This window comes from Megascapheus bottae, chromosome 19 (genome assembly GCF_031878675.1).
Source record: "Megascapheus bottae isolate mThoBot1 chromosome 19, mThoBot2.hap1, whole genome shotgun sequence".
In the NCBI taxonomy this organism is placed as follows: Eukaryota; Metazoa; Chordata; class Mammalia; order Rodentia; family Geomyidae; genus Megascapheus; species Megascapheus bottae.
The window spans coordinates 220,023-235,539 of NC_143527.1; the positions used below are offsets into that span (position 1 = coordinate 220,023).

A 15,517-nucleotide genomic window follows, 5' to 3' on the forward strand; every position below is an offset into this window, starting at 1 on the left:
GGATGTCGTCAGCCCGCACGCCTCGAGCTTCCGCTGCGCGGGAGGCTCGGGCTCCGTCCATAGCTACCAGGCCTGCGACGTGCGGCAGGAAGCTGGGACACGGTGCGAGCCGGCCGGCGGTGCGAGGGAGCCCGGCGGCGCGGCCCCGTGGAGCCGTACGGTCAGGGGCTGCGTGACGCCTCCGGGCAGGCAGGGCGCCGCGCGCCGCGGAGCCGGACCTCGCCAGGATGTCGTACATGCTCCCGCACCTGCACAATGGCTGGCAGGTGGACCAGGCCATCCTCTCGGAGGAGGACCGCGTCGTGGTCATTCGGTTCGGACACGACTGGGACCCCACCTGCATGAAGATGGACGAGGTCCTGTACAGCATCGCTGAAAAGGTAGTCTGGCGCCTGCGCGGGGCCCCGTGGTGGCCGCCGGGGTCGCTTCCGTGTGCGTGTTTTGTGTTTAATTTTGAAGAGATTTATGAGCCGGTCCCTGGACAAGGGCCACCCCGGCGGACGGCGGCTTGTTTCGTTGTGTTTTAAGCTTTCGTGTGAGACCCTCCTTAGACCACCCCGGCACCGACGCGGCGGGCCTCACACGCTGGGTAACAGCCAGGCGCCTCCACGCCCAGCCTTGGCACTGTGTGTTTGTAAGGTTTGTGTGCAGGGAACAACATGCATTTGCAAGCTGCTGACTGGGGTTTTGCGTTAAATGGATTGGTGCCTTGTGTTGTATCTATCTCGCAGAACTTTTAGGTTAATCACATGGTAAATGATTTTTTTTTTCGTAGAAGGGGCAGGGCTACCTACAAGGCAGGGTCTTTCTAAATACCCCAAACTGGCCTTAAATTCGAGATCCCCTGTTCTCAGTCTCCCAAGTGCTGGGATTATAGGAGGAACAGCCATTTAACCCTTTGATAGGTTTTTCCTTTATCTTTCCACACCCTTTGCAAGCAAGTCATTTGATTTGTCTGTTGGAACGACTAAGTATTAGGAGAAAGGCGAATTACCTTTATGTTTTGTTTTGCCAGTCCTGGGGCTTGAACTCAGGGCCTGAGCAGTATCCTTGGACTTTTTCTCAAGGCTAGAGCTCTACCACTTGAGCCAGAGCACCACTTCCAGCTTTATTTTCTATGTATATGGTACCGAGGAATCGAACCCGGATCTTCGTGCATGCTAGGCAAGCACTCTACCACTAGGCCAAACTCCCAGCCCCGACCTTTATGTTTTATTAGAACTAATGTAACTGTTTCATAGTACTCCAAGTCAGCTGTGACACTTGTTGTCTGACAATAAAGTGCAATTGGGAACCAGGAATGATGGTACAAGTCTGTAACCCCAGCTACTTGGCAGGAGGAAGCAGAAAGGTCAGTGGTTTGAAGGCAACCCAGGCAAAGGTAGCTATGAGACTTGGAGAATGATGGGGTGATGTTGGTCAAGATGCACTGTACTTATAATCTGACATGCTAAATTGAAACTTCTTTGTAACTCCTTAAAACAATGGAAGGAAGGAAAAGAAAAAAGAAAGAAAGGAAAAGAAAGGGCTGGGAATAATTCAAGTGGTAGAGTGCTTACCTTTGAGCCCTGGGTTCAATCCTCAGCACCAAAGCTAAGTGGAATTGTAAGGCGTTATTTATTTTTGTGGATCCTGGGGCTTGAACTCTGCCTGGGCACTGTCTCTGAGCTCTTCAGCTCAAGGCTACTGTGTAAGGCATTATTATATCAACAAGAATTTTATTCTTTTTGTGCCTTTCTTTTCTTTTATTTATGCCTGTACTGGGACTTTAACTAAACTCAGGACCTGAATACCTGAGCTTTTTCACTTAAGGCTGGTGCTTGACCATTTGAACCACACTCCACTTCCAGTTTTTTGCTGGTTAATTGAAGATAAGAGACTCAAGTACTTTTCTGCCCAGGCTAGCTTTGAACCTCAATCCTCAGATTTCAGCTTTGTGAGTAACTAGGAGAACCACTGGCATCTGGCTCTTTTCCTAAAAATTCTTTTTGGCAGTTTTAGAATATTTTAGAATATTTTGCAGTTGTAGGAATAAGTCAAAAGGCAAAGATTATGAAGTGTTAATAACGTTGGTATTTTGTAGGTAATTTCACAGCTTATTCTTTTTTTTTTCCCTATGGTATTGGAGCTTGAACACAGGGTAATTCTTCAAGAAAAATTTTCCAGGGCCAGGAGTTTGGCCTAGTGGTAGAGTGCTTGGCTAGCACGCATGAAGACCCCGGTTCGATTCCTTGGTACCACATACATAGAAAAAAGCTGGAAATGGTGCTGTGGCTCAAGTGATAGAGTTTTTGTCTTGAGGAAAGCCCAAGGACAGTGCTCAGGCCCTGAGCTCAATGCCCAGGACTGGCAAAAAAAGAAAAGAAAAGAAAAATTGTCTAATTGATGAAAGTGAACTAAGCAACACAAGAGTGGTAATGTGAGTGGGGGGAATGAGAAAGAGGGAACCATTGATACTAAGCAAAGGGAAAGAAATGTACATATCACCCAATCTGGAAGAAATAGTTTTATTTTTAATGTTTATAGAGGTAAATTTTTTTCTTCTGTAAAAAAATAAAAAAAAAACAACAAAAAAGAATTAGTAAGAACATTTTATTATGTTTAGAAAGGAAACTCATTTTTGGTTAGCTTTTTCAGTCATCAAGGTGATTTGCAATGTTTCTGCAAGATATCTTAGAGATTCTATTATTTGGGTTAGTCTGGGGTGAGGCCTAGAGATAAGAGTCTCAGGTCCTTTTGTGCCCTGTCTGACTTTGAACCTTGATCCTCAGATCTCAGCCTCCAGAGTAGCTAGGATTACAGGCGTTAGCCACTGCGCCCAGCTCTGAGCCATGTTTTTCACTGTTTTCTGTCAGTCCTGGGGCTTGAATTCAGGACTCGAGCACTGTCCTTGGACACTTCTTCCTCAAGGCTAGCACTCTGCCACTTGAACCACAGCACCACTTCTGGATTTTTTTCTATGTATGTGGTACTGGGAATCGAACCCCGGTCTTACATGGTACGCAAGCACTCTACCACTAGGCCAAACTCCCGGTCCCTCACTGCCTCACTGTTTTTTTGTTTTGTTTGTTTTTGTTTTGTGTGGGTCATGGGGCTTGAACTCTGGGCCTGAGTGCTATCCCTGAGCTCTTCAGCTCAAAGCTGCCGACCTACCCCTGGAGCCACAACCCCACTTCCCGTTTTTCTTTCTCTTTTTTGGGGGGAGGTGGGGGTTATGGGGATTGAATTTGGGCCTGAGTGCGGTCCCTGAGCTTTTCAGCTCAAGGCTACCACCCTACCCTTGAGCCAAGCCCCACTTCCTGTTTTCTAGTGATTAATTGGAGGTAAGAATCTCATTTTTGTGTGTGTGTGTGCCCTGGCTGGCTTTGAACTGATCCTCAGATCTCAGCCTCCTGAGTAGCCACCAAGCCAGCCTCACTGGTTATTTTTGATATAGGGTTTGCTTTCAGCCCAGGTCTGGCTTCTGGACATCAATCTCAGCTATTTTAGGCTTTAGTTATTGGTAGGATGAAAGGTGTATGCCACCATGTCTAGTTCCCTCTGTTGAGATAGAATCTCTTGATCTTTTTTCCATCTGGGCTGGCCTGGAACTGCTGTCATTTAGCTCCCCATGTAGATTAAGATGATTAATATGTGCCACTGTATCTAGCTATAGGTTGAAAGGGGATTTTCCATACTTTTCTGCCTGGGCTGCCTTGGAACTGTGGTCCTCCCATTATTAGCTTCCAAGTAGCTATAGGCCTGACCCACTGGCACCTGGCTCAGAAAGTCTTATTACAGAAACTTCCCAGGAGAGGGGGTCAACAGTACATTATGTAAGAATTGAACTAAGTAACTGAGAGCAGGGATGAAGAAAGATGGGGGAGAATAGTGGAAGGGGTGACATTGAAAACCATGCATTATAAGCCCTGGTGGCTCACACCTGTAATCCTGGCTACTCTGGAAGCCAAGATCTAAGGATCACTGTTTGAAGCCAAACCAGTCAGAGAAGTCCAAGAGATACTGCTGCTGCTTCTGCTGCTGCTTCTTTTCCTCCTCCTCCTCCTCCTCCTCCTCCTCCTCCTCCTCCTCCTCCTCCTTCTTCTTGACATGGGACTTGAACTCAGGGTCTAGGCTCTGTCTCTAAGCTCTTCAGCTCAAGGCTCTACCACATTGAGCCCCAGTGCCACTTCCAGTTTTCTGGTGGTTAATTGGAATGAATCTTATGGACTTTAGTGCCTAGGCTGTCTTTGAATCACAGTCCTCGAATATCAGCCTTCTGAGTAGCTAGAATTACAGGTATGAGCCACTTGCTCCTGGTTTATTTAAAAAAATGTTTTTGGCCTTATAATTTTTTTATTTCAATGTATAGAGGGGTTACAGTTATATTCATCAGATAGAAGGTGCATTACTTCGCAGACATTAATATCCCTTTTTATGTTTTTGTTCCCATTTCCCTCTCCACCCCCACCTCCCCACTCCTGGTTTATTATATATTTTTTTGTTGGCAGTATTAAAGTTTGAACTTGGGTCTCCTAACTTGATAGACAGATATGCTGTACCACTTGAGCCACATTCCTAGCTCAGGATTACTTTTTTTTAAATTTATAATGCTGTGTTACAGTGTAGCTATTAATAATGCAAATTTGAAGTACATTAAAGGGCTAGTAATGTTTAATTTTCCTAACATGAGGGGGAAGACCTTTTTGGTGTTCAATGGGAATTTTCATAATTTATGATTTTAGTGTAAAGAAACAGTATAATTCTTTATTTAAAAATCTACCTCTGCAGAATTGGCAGATAGTGGGGGAATCTTCCTCATCTTGCTACGAGCCCTGTTTGGATATTCCAGCTGTTTTAAAGTGAGTAAAAGTTCTCCGTGTTCAGGCTGGATTTAAGTAACCTGTTTATCTTTGAATGTCTTATATCACCTGTTCTTTGTACATTGCTTACCCTACTTCATACTAGACTAATTTTTGAGCTGAATACTTAAAGTTAATCTGCAAGTTTATATGCTTAAAGTTTTACAGATATTTAGAGCTTAGTGAATAAATTTTGTGTGAAGCAACTGATTTCATGCATAAAGAAGACTTTATGTGTCTTTGAACTGTTCTTCCATTTTGTAGAAATACAATTTATCCCAACAATTCCTTTGGCATCACTGTTTCCTAAATCAAATGCTGAATAGGCGTAAATGAGATGTTGAATTTTTTATGTATTAAAATGCCTATGCAAATAACATTTAAAATAACAATGGTGATGTATTAACACATAGTGCATTTTAGTAAAATTATAGATGAGGCAAATGTTTATGAAGGTTATTAAGAGTGAGTTTAGGGACCCTGTATATAACTGTTGTTGACATGGCAGTATGTACTAGCATTTACCGGAGTGTCTTGCAGATGTTATTTACTTCTAAGTTGTAGATAGTCCTTGTGGCCCGAAGCCCTGCTAAACACTATCACTGAAGGAAGTCATGAAGATGAGTTGTGTTGGCAGCAGGGCTGGGAAAAGTGTTTACAGTTGTAGATGGTCACATCAGTAGATAGCTAGGCTCTGGTTGCTCATACTTTTATAATTCTAAACCAGATCTGAGGATCTCCATTAAAAGCCAGTCCAGGCAGGAAAGTCCGTAAGACTTTATAGCAAGGCTTCTGTGTAAAATACCTTGAGTGAATGAACAAAGAAGTTGGCAAAGGAGGAAATACCAATGATTAAATAAACTTCAAAAAAAAACCCTATTAAACAATACATTGTTTTTTAAGTATATAAAAGATTAAAATGGGCCGGGAGTTTGGCCTAGTGGTTCAAGTGCTTGCCTAGCATGCACGAAGACCCGGGTTCGATTCCTCAGTACCACATACATAGAAAAAAGCCAGAAGTGGTGCTGAGGCTCAAGTGGTAGAGCTCTAGCCTTGAGAAAGTCCAAGGACAGTGCTCAGGCCCAGGGCTCAAGCCCAGGACTGGCAAAAAAAAAAAAAAAAAGATTAAAAGGCTGGGTAGCTTTGGCTCTCGCTGCTCAGGAGGCTGAGATCTGAGGATCATGGTTCAAAACCAGCCCAGACAGGAAAATCCTTGAGACTAATTAACCACCAGAAAACTGGAAGTGAAACTGGCTCAAAGTGGTAGAGCACTAGCCTTGAGTGAAAAGGCCTAGGCCCTGAGTTCAAGCCCCATGACCAACAATAAAAAAGATTAAAGAATGTTTAATAGGGATGAGTTAGTACAATGTTCATTGAGAAAACCGATAGCCTCTTTTGGCAAAGTATTGTGCATAGTATTAAGAATTATCATACTGCCAGGCACCAGTGGCTCATGCCTGTAATGCTAGCCAGACACGAGGCTGAGATCTGAGGATAATGATTCAAAGAAGTCAGCCTGCTCAGGAAAGTCCATGAGTCTCCTATCTATAATTAATTACCACAAAATACTGGAAGTAGATCAGGGACAGCACCCCAGTCTCTGAGCTCAAGCCCTAGGAACAAATAAAAAGAATAGTCATGCCTTAAGGCCCAGAAACTGTCCTCTCTTTTGGGCAAGGAAAGATATGCATAGCTTTATGCTCAGCTAGAACTATTTGTAGTTTGGAACAATAAGAATGTTCAGTGATGCGAGCACATGATGGTGATAACAGGCTGTTAGTTGAGCACTTCATCTAGTCACACAGCTTTGTAATCCTCGGGGCTATTTTCTAGGGCAAGTATGGTTGAGTAATGGAACTTTGTGTCTATGTAAGTATGTGTGTATGTATGCATGCATGTATGTACGTACATAGATATGTATGTATGTGTGTATTTAAGGCTGCTCCTGGGGATTGACCTTGGGGCCTGGGTGCTTTTCTCGAGTGGGAGAGTGCCAGCCTTCTTTGTTCCAGGCTGGCATTCTATCACTTGAGCCACAGCTCCGCTCTTGGCTTTTTGGTGGTGACTTGGAAATAAGACTGCCATAGACTTTTCCTGCTCAGGCTGGCTTCAAACTGCAATCCTCAGATCTCAGACTACTAAGATCCTATAATCCTAGGATTACAGGTGTGAGCCACCAAGCCTAGTAAGTGTTAGTTTTCTATAACAGAAAATATAAGGGCTAGGCACTGTGGCTCACAGCTATAATCCCAACTATTTGAGAGGCAAAGATCAGGAGGATTATAGTTTGGGGTCAGGCTGATCAAAAAGTTAGCAAGACCTCCATCTCAACCCACAAACGAGACATGGTGGTACACAACTGTGATCTCAGTTACACGTAGGAGTTAAGTAGGTATTCACAGAAGCTGGCTCCCAGCAAAAACATGAGATCTGTCTGAAAAAGAACTAAAGCCAAAAGGTTGAGGGGTATAGGCATGTACCTGATCTACCTACCTCCGTTATTCATTCTCTCTCTCTCTCCCTCTTTCCCTCTCCCTTTCTCTCCCTCCTCCTTCTTCTCCCCCTCCCCCTCCCCCTCCCTCTCCCTTTCCTTTTCCCTTTCCCTCCCAGTCATGGAGCTTGAACTCTGGGCCTGGGCACTGTTCCTGAGCTCTTCAGCTCAAGGCTACCGCCCTATCCCTTGAGCCACAAGGTCACTTCTGGTTTTCTCGTGGTTCATTGGAGATAAGAGTCTCATGGACTTCAGTGCCCAGGCTGGCTTTGAACTGAGATCCTTAGATCTCACCCTCTTGAGTAGCTAGGATTACAGGCGTGAGCCACTGTACCTGTCTTTAGATTTTGTTAAGTATCCCTGTATAAAAAAAGGACACAATAAGTGTGAGATTGGAGATGACTGTAATCTCTTCTAAAATTATTCTGTTTTTCCTGAATTTCTTTGATGAACTTGTAGTTAAATTACAGAGCTGAGAACCAGTGGCTAACATCTAGCTACTCAGGAGGCTGAAATCTGTTTTAAGATGCCTCATTAAATATGACTTCTTAAATACTGTCAACCTGGGCAGACAAACAGTGTGAGACTTTTAAATCTTCAGTTAACCAGCAAAAAGCTAGACCTGGACTTGTGATTAAAAAGGCCAAGGTGGGAGAAAGAGGCTGAGTTCAATCCTTAGTACTTAAAACAAAAAAAAGAAAAAGAAGGGAGGGACGTTGGGGGGATGGAGGGAGGGAGGGAGGGAGGGAGGAAGGAAGGAAGGAAGGAAGGAAGGAAGGAAGGAAGGAAGGAACAAACTAGCCAACAGGTGTAGATTACTTTGGATACTGCTAGTATCCCATGTAATGAGTATTTGTACTGATCAGCATATAAACACCCAGAGGGATATTTTCTTCAGAACTTTCATAAGTTGCTACTTGAATCAAGTTTATCTAATTTATAAACAATTTAAAGGAATAGAAAAGTTGTAAACAGCCATTGGTCAGGATTCTAATGATGTAGTTTTTCTGGGTAATCGCTCTGTGGGAAAAAAGTTAGATTGCTTTTTAAAAATGGTCCAATTTATGCAAATTCTTTTGTTTCATTTTGCTTTTCTGTTATAAAAGCCAAATCAATCTGTTTTTAGATTCTTAAATCTCCTTTATTTTTAGGTTAAAAATTTTGCAGTTATTTATCTTGTGGATATTACAGAAGTTCCTGACTTCAACAAAATGTATGAGTTATATGATCCATGTACTGTCATGTTTTTCTTCAGGTACGTTATTTTAAAGCTGTTCATAAAATGGAGGGATTGCTTGTTTGGAAGTTTGATGTAATGGGACAGATTCTTTTTTCTTTTTTTTTTCCCTTTTCTTTCCTTTCTTTTCTTTTTTTCTTCCAGTCTTGGTGTTTGAACTCACGGCCTGGATACTATCTTGGGCTTTCTCAAGGCTGGCACTCTACCCTGAGCTACAGCAGCACTCTGGCCTTTTCTGTGTATGTGGTACTGAGGAATTGAACCCAGGGCATTCATGAATGCTAGGCAAGCACTCTACCACTAGGCCACGCTCCTGGCCCAGGACCAGATTCTTTTATTATTTAGAAGTCAATCATGCAGTCTTACCACAATGCAGATTGTACACACAGAAGTATGAGTCTTTGAAATAATTTTCAAAACAACAGTTTCCATTTTAGCAAGCATTTACTCAGTAACAAATTACTTTTTAAATAATTGCCAAAAAACCCCATTCAAAATATAAATACAAGACATTCTCACGTCTAAGATATCTTTAAGCATAACCTCCTACTGATGAAAACTGTTTTAAGATAACTCACTCATTAAATATAATGCCATTAACTGTATTTGATGTCTTTTAAAAGTCAAAAGAGTCTGTGGAGAAATATTCTCTATCCTTTGGAAAACTGAAGCCCATGAGTTCAATAATTTGCTCATGTTTCTCCAATATTTGTCTCTTTCACAACATATGAGTTTTATATTAAAAGAAAACAACTAGGCAGCTCATGCCTATAATCCTAGCCACTCTGAAGGCCGAGATCTGAAGATCACAGATTAAGACCAACCCTGTGCAGGAAAGTCTGTGAGACTGTTACCTCCAATAAGTTACTCAGAAAAGGCTGGAAATGACACTGTGGCTGAAGTGGTAAAGTGGTGGCCTTGAGTACAAAGATGCTCACAAACAGCACCCAGACCCTGGGTTCAAGCCTCAGGACCAGGAAACCTCCCACCCAAACCTAGTAAGCATGCTAAAGTAGTTTGGGGAAAGTATATTAATGTATGAAATTTACTTTGAAATACGTCTAATATATGAGTTAAAGAATAGACAGGAAAGGGTAACTATGTTATAAGGCAAATATGGCATATTGTTACAGGTGGTAGGTGTATGAGTGAGTTCTATAAATTCCTTCAGATTTCTGTGTGCTTGAAAATTTTCATATGATTGTATGTTTGTATATGGGGTAACCAAATGGAGAGAGTAGAGATAACTCTTTCCACTGAATACACAGTATGTATAAGAAAAATTCTATGTGCCACTATACTTCTTTTATGTTGTAGATGATGTCTGAAGAATGGTAAATGTATTTTCTAAATATTGGATGTAGTTTTAATTAAATACATAGTTCCTGCTTTTAAAAAAAAGAGTCAAAAGAAAGGCTGAATTTTCCTGTTGGTTGTAAATACAAGATTATCAGCTCAAATTTTCCAATATATAAATTTAATTTAAAAAGAGACCACCATTTGATATTGCCTTTATATGTCAAGATTCTTAGAATTATTCTAGAAAATTGATACATAGTAGTATGAGCATTAGGCCACCCTTCTAAAGCTCAATTCCCTAAATGGTTAGAAGATCTGGGTAGATTGTATAGATGTGTGTTAACTTTGTCTTTTGCAGATATATCCTCATGAATCAACACCATTGGTGAGCTCAGAGTTCTTTTTTTTTTTTTTTTTTTTTTTGCCAGTCCTGGGCTTGAGCTCAGGGCCTGAGCACTGTCCTTGGACTTTCTCAAGGCTAGAGCTCTACCACTTGAGCCTCAACACCACTTCCGGCCTTTTTTTTCTATATGTGGTACCGAGGAATCGAACCCGGGTCTTCATGCATGCTAGGCAACCACTTTAACCACTAGGCCAAACTCCCGGCCTCAGAGTTCTTTTTTTAATTTAATTTTATCAGAGTGATGTAGAAAGGGATTACAGTTACGTAAGGTAGTGAGTACGTTTCTTGTTGGGCATTGTTACCCCTTCTCATGCTTTTCTCTCATTTCCCCTCCCCCAAGCTCATCGTTCTTTTGGGGGGGGGGCAGGGGAGGGTCATGGAGCTTGAATTTTGGCCTGGGCGCTGTCCCTGAGCTCTTTAGCTCAAGGCTACCACCCTACCCTGGAGCCACAGCCCCACTTCCCAGGGGCTGGCTTTGAACCGGGATCCTCAGATCTCAACCTCCTGAGTGGCTAGGGTTATAGGCATGACTCACTGTACCCAGCTTCCAAAGCTCATAGCTCTTGAGGCAAGGTCTCATAAGGTCAGCTGGATTCTCAGTTCCAGATCTTTCAGGCCTAAGTTGTTGTCTTTGTCCTTATCTGAAAGGTCTTGATCCAAGCCTGCTTTATTCCATTGAAATGATTAGACAGATCTGACATACCCACCTTATGAATCTGTCCAAGGTCTCTTTCCCTACTCACTCCTCACTACTGTCAGCCTGGCCCCCACTTTCACAAACAGCATCAAGGAGTGTGTTCTTTCCACTGTCTCGCTTGACTTAGCCTCTGCTTTAGCGGGTTTGATGTTTACGTTAGACATATAAGTAACCTCTGGGCCTCGGTGCTATCCCTAAGCTTTTTGGCTCAAGGTTGGTGCTCTACCACTTTGAGCCACAGCTTCACTTCAGATTTTCTGGTGCTTAATTGGAGATGAATATCTCATAGACTTTCCTGCCTAGGCTGGCTTTGAACCATGATCCTTATATCTCAGCCTTCTGAGTAGCTAGGATTATAGGCGTGAACCACCAGCACCTGGCTTTAGTAACTTTAAAGCCAACTGATTTGGACCTTTAATCACATGTGTGCACTTTCCCTTGTAATGTCATATAACAATCACAGTTAAGAAGTCTTATAATATGGACTGGTAACCTCTGTATAACACCTTAGTTATAACAATAACATTATACTGGGGCATAAGATGGGGTCCTGTTATTATACAACCTTATATAACAGAAGGAACAGCTAAGCAGTAAGCCTACAGTTATAGAAATCTAGAGGACAAGCCAGGCGTGATGTCTCATGCCTGTAAACCTGGCTACTCAGTAGGCTGAGATCTGAGGACCACGGTTGAAAGCCAGGCTGGGCACTCAAGTCTAAAGTCTATGAGACCCATCTCCAATTAACCACCAGAAAACTAGAAGTGACACTGTGGCTCAAGGGGTAGGGCAGTAGCCTTGAGCTGAAGAGCTCAGGGACAGTGCCCAGGACCAGAGTTTAAGCCCCATGACACACACACACACACACACACACACACACACACACACACACACACACACACACACACAGGTATTTACAGAGAGTTTAAGCCCCATGACACACACACACACACACACACACACACACACACACACACACACACAGGTATTTACAGAGACATAAAGGCTAAAGAGGCCTATTTTAAATTGCGCAGGGCTGTAAGGATACATAAAAGAAGTCATGTTTACTACAGATGAGATTGGTACCAGAAATGTGGCACAGGTTGAGTCAGAGCTGAGAGATGGAAAGTGATAGGAGATGCAGTTCCTATTCCAGGAATCTGGCTGTCTGAGGTTATCTTAAAAGTGAATTGTGAGATACATAGAAAAAAGCTGGAAGTGGCTCTGTGACTCAAGTGGTAGAGCTCTAGCCTCGAGAAAGCCTAAGGACAGTGCTCAGGCCCTGTGTACAAGCCAGGACTGGCAAAAAATATATATATTAGACACTACCATCAAGTTGGTTTCATACCAGGGATTCAAAAATGATTTAAAATATACAAATTAATAAACATAATATAGCACATAAACAGCATAAACACAAAAATCAAATGATTATCTCAAAAGATACAAGGTGTTAAAAGGCTCACGCCTATAATCCTAGCTACTCAGGAAGCTGAGATCTGAGGTTCAGGTTCAAAGCCAGTCTGGGCACAAAAGGACCTGAGACTCTTGTCTGTAATTAACCTCTAGAAAATGAGAAAATGAGAAGTGCAGCTTGGCTCAAGGTTAGGGTGGTACCCTTGAGCTGAAGAGCTCAGCAGAGCTCAGGGACAATGCCCAGGCCCAAGGGTAGGGCGGTAGCCTTGAGCTGAAGAGCACAGGGACAGTGCCCAGGCCGAGTTCAAGCCCCATGACCCCCCCCCCCCCAAAAAAAAAAAAAGTGACCCAGGAAAGTGATCCAGAAGAGTTCTCTTATACCAGACTTTTGGCTGCTAAGCACCAAGATCTCACATAGAACACTTACTAGAATAGGGTTGAAGCTAAATACATAATCCTGTAGAAGTAAAAAGTTACCTATAAAAGTTGATCTTCAGTAAACCAGGACTAAGTCCTATAGGTACAGTAAATGGATAGAATCTTTATTTTGGCAAGTGCAAATACAAATTGCTAGCCTTTTGAAAGACAAACATATAAAGGGTCATCTGTTTCATGGTCATGGAGATAGGCGTTTCAAAGAGGTGACGCTTTTAGCAAAATGTGTATCAAGTGCCTGAGAGTATAACATGGAAAACTCACGAATTGTTTTCAAGGAAAACTAGTCCAACTCTTTGGGAGATTCTGTGTCTTTCTTTCCAAAGGACAAAACTCAGTCTTTGCCCTTTATTCTTCAGGACATCTGTCCAGAGGAAGTACAAAAAATATGGTAAGTAGTGGTCACAGTGTTGCATTTTAGAAGTGGCATATAGGTCATGTCCATCTTTTGTTTTTTTGCCAGTCCTGGGCTTGAGCTCAGGGCCCAAGCTCTGTCCTTGGGTTTTCTCAAGGCTAGAATCCTACAATTTGAGCCACAGCATCACGTCCGATTTTTTCTATGTATGTGGTACCGAGGAATTGAACCTGGGTCTTCATGCATGCTAAAGAAGCACTCCATCGTTAGGCCAAACTCCTGGCCCATTGTCTATCTTCTTTTAAGGCACGATCTCTCCTCTTAATTATGTATGTCCTTAAGTGATACCAATGAAGAGCTTGGGACAGCAGAAAAAAATGGGGCAATTTGTGGAATTCTTCCTTTTGTTTTTCAGGAACAAGCACATCATGATTGATTTGGGCACTGGTAACAACAACAAGATTAATTGGGCCATGGAAGACAAGCAGGAGATGGTGGACATCATAGAGACCGTGTACCGCGGTGCCCGCAAAGGACGGGGATTGGTGGTGTCTCCCAAGGACTACTCCACGAAGTACAGATACTGAGCATAGCCCTCATAAGCTGCACATAAATATTTGGAGTCATTCCCATGTGGAAATAATCTCAGCTGTTCAAAGCCTTTGGGAAAGTATGTGTGAGTCAAGGGTGGAAGGGTTTTTGAAGTAAGGGCAGTGTGGCCTTAACTAGCTGAAGCAAATAAACTTACAATGAAGGAACAGTGGTAATTGTCTTCAGAAACTTTGGTGTGTGAATGTTTCGATAGGAAGGGTTACTGTATTTGCTCTTGGAGGTAAATCAAGGAATGCATCTTTTGTGACTTGTTTAGTCCTGCATATTTGGTTGGTTTGCTAAGACTGTCATAGTAAAGTACCACAAATTGAGTGACCTCAGCAAAGAAACTTGTGGTCCCTCAGTTCTGCAGACAAACCTGAAGTGTAGGTGTCTCGTGTTTGGTTCCAGCTGAGGCTATGTGAAGAATCAGTCTCAGACCTCCCTCCTGACTAGAGGTTAACAATCTCTTATTTTTAATCTAATCTGTGTGCTATCTTCATGTGCTGTCTCTTATTTTATTCATTTATTTTTGCCAGTCCTGGAGCTTGAACTTAGGCTTGAACTATGCACTGTCTTTGAGCTTCTTTTGCTCAAGGTTAGTTAGTACTCTGTCACTTTAGCCACACTGCCCCTTCCAGCTTTTTCTGTTTATGTGGTACTGAGAAATAGAACTGAGGATATCATGCATGCTAGGCAAGCACTCTACTACTATGCCACATTCCCAGCCTATATATGCTATATCTAAGTTTAACTTTTCTTTTGGTGTCAGTCTTGAAGTTTGAGCTCAGTGGTTAGGTACCATTCCTGAGCTTTTGTGCTTAAGGCTAATGCTCTACCACTTTGCGCCACAGCACCATTTTCAGCTTTTTAGTAGTTGATTGGAGATAAGTGTCTCATGGACTTTCTTGCCTTGGCTGGTGTTGAATCCCCAGACCTCCCAAGTAGCTAGGATTACTGGCATGAGCTACTGACACCCTGCTAAATTTTACCTTTCTGTGAAGGACACCATTCACATTGACACCAGTCAAAAGGACATCACTCCAGCATGACCTCATCTGTAATGATTAATTGGAGATAAGAGTCATGGATTTTTAGTGCCTGGGCTGGCTTTGAACTGTGATCCTCAGATCTCAGTTTCCTGAGTAGCTAGGATTTACAGGCGTGAGCCACCACACCTGGCTGTATACTTTTTGTGTGCCAGTCCTGTGACTCGAACTCAGAGCCTTAGCTGTTGTGCTCAAGGCTAGCACTCTACCATTTGAGCCATACCACTTCCGATTTTTGGTGGCCAATTGGAGGTAAGAATCTAATGGACTTTCTGTCTAATCTGAATTTGAACCCATAATTCTCATATCTTAACCTCCTGAGTAGCTAATATTAAGTATAGCTGTGAACTACTGGTGCCTTGATTGGATAAAATTTTTGGTATGTGAATTATACTTTATTGATAATAGCTGTATAAGCTGTTATCAGAACAAGATTAGCAAACAGTTTACTTACTGTAACTTCCTGTCAGTCTTCTTGGGCTAATAGAACAAAAGGCTTTAGACTTGGAAACATAAACATCAAAGGTTTATTTTTTCCTTAATAAAGTCAAGGTTCCAAGCAGTTTAGTTTCAGGACTCATGCCCTAGCCTTCTCATATCATGGTCCTAGTCTTAGCATGAACACAGGAAAAGTGAGGGAACTCTGTCTTTTACAAAGACCCTAGTCTTACTGAACTAGGGTCCTGCCTTTCTGACTGCATTT

General features: G+C 42.5%; 1 protein-coding gene across 3 annotated transcripts; it reads left to right on the plus strand.

Annotated features, from left to right (window-relative positions):
• The first annotated feature begins 22 nt into the window (after positions 1-22).
• On the plus strand, positions 23-13,937 carry Txnl4a (thioredoxin like 4A). 3 transcript variants are annotated; one of them, XM_090352937.1, is made up of 4 exons: positions 23-380; positions 4,771-4,841; positions 8,484-8,587; positions 13,590-13,699. In XM_090352937.1, the coding sequence occupies exons 1-4, from the start codon at positions 228-230 to the stop codon at positions 13,604-13,606; spliced, it is 345 nt and encodes a 114-aa protein (XP_090209063.1). In that variant the 5' UTR covers positions 23-227; the 3' UTR covers positions 13,607-13,699. The 3 variants fall into 3 exon arrangements, with proteins under 3 accessions (XP_090209063.1, XP_090209062.1, XP_090209064.1); XM_090352936.1 differs by lacking the exon at positions 4,771-4,841 and having other exon boundaries at positions 29-380; positions 13,590-13,937; XM_090352938.1 differs by lacking the exon at positions 23-380 and having other exon boundaries at positions 4,777-4,841; positions 13,590-13,937.
• The last annotated feature ends 1,580 nt before the right edge of the window (positions 13,938-15,517 follow it).

Excerpts from the sequence above, each read along its gene's own strand:
- Txnl4a (XM_090352936.1), top strand. The coding sequence starts at position 228 with ATGTCGTACATGCTCCCGCACCTGCACAATGGCTGGCAGGTGGACCAG. Across the intron at positions 381-8,483 it reads TGTACAGCATCGCTGAAAAG|GTTAAAAATTTTGCAGTTAT; the intron begins GTAGTCTGGCGC and ends CTTTATTTTTAG. Across the intron at positions 8,588-13,589 it reads ACTGTCATGTTTTTCTTCAG|GAACAAGCACATCATGATTG; the intron begins GTACGTTATTTT and ends TTTGTTTTTCAG.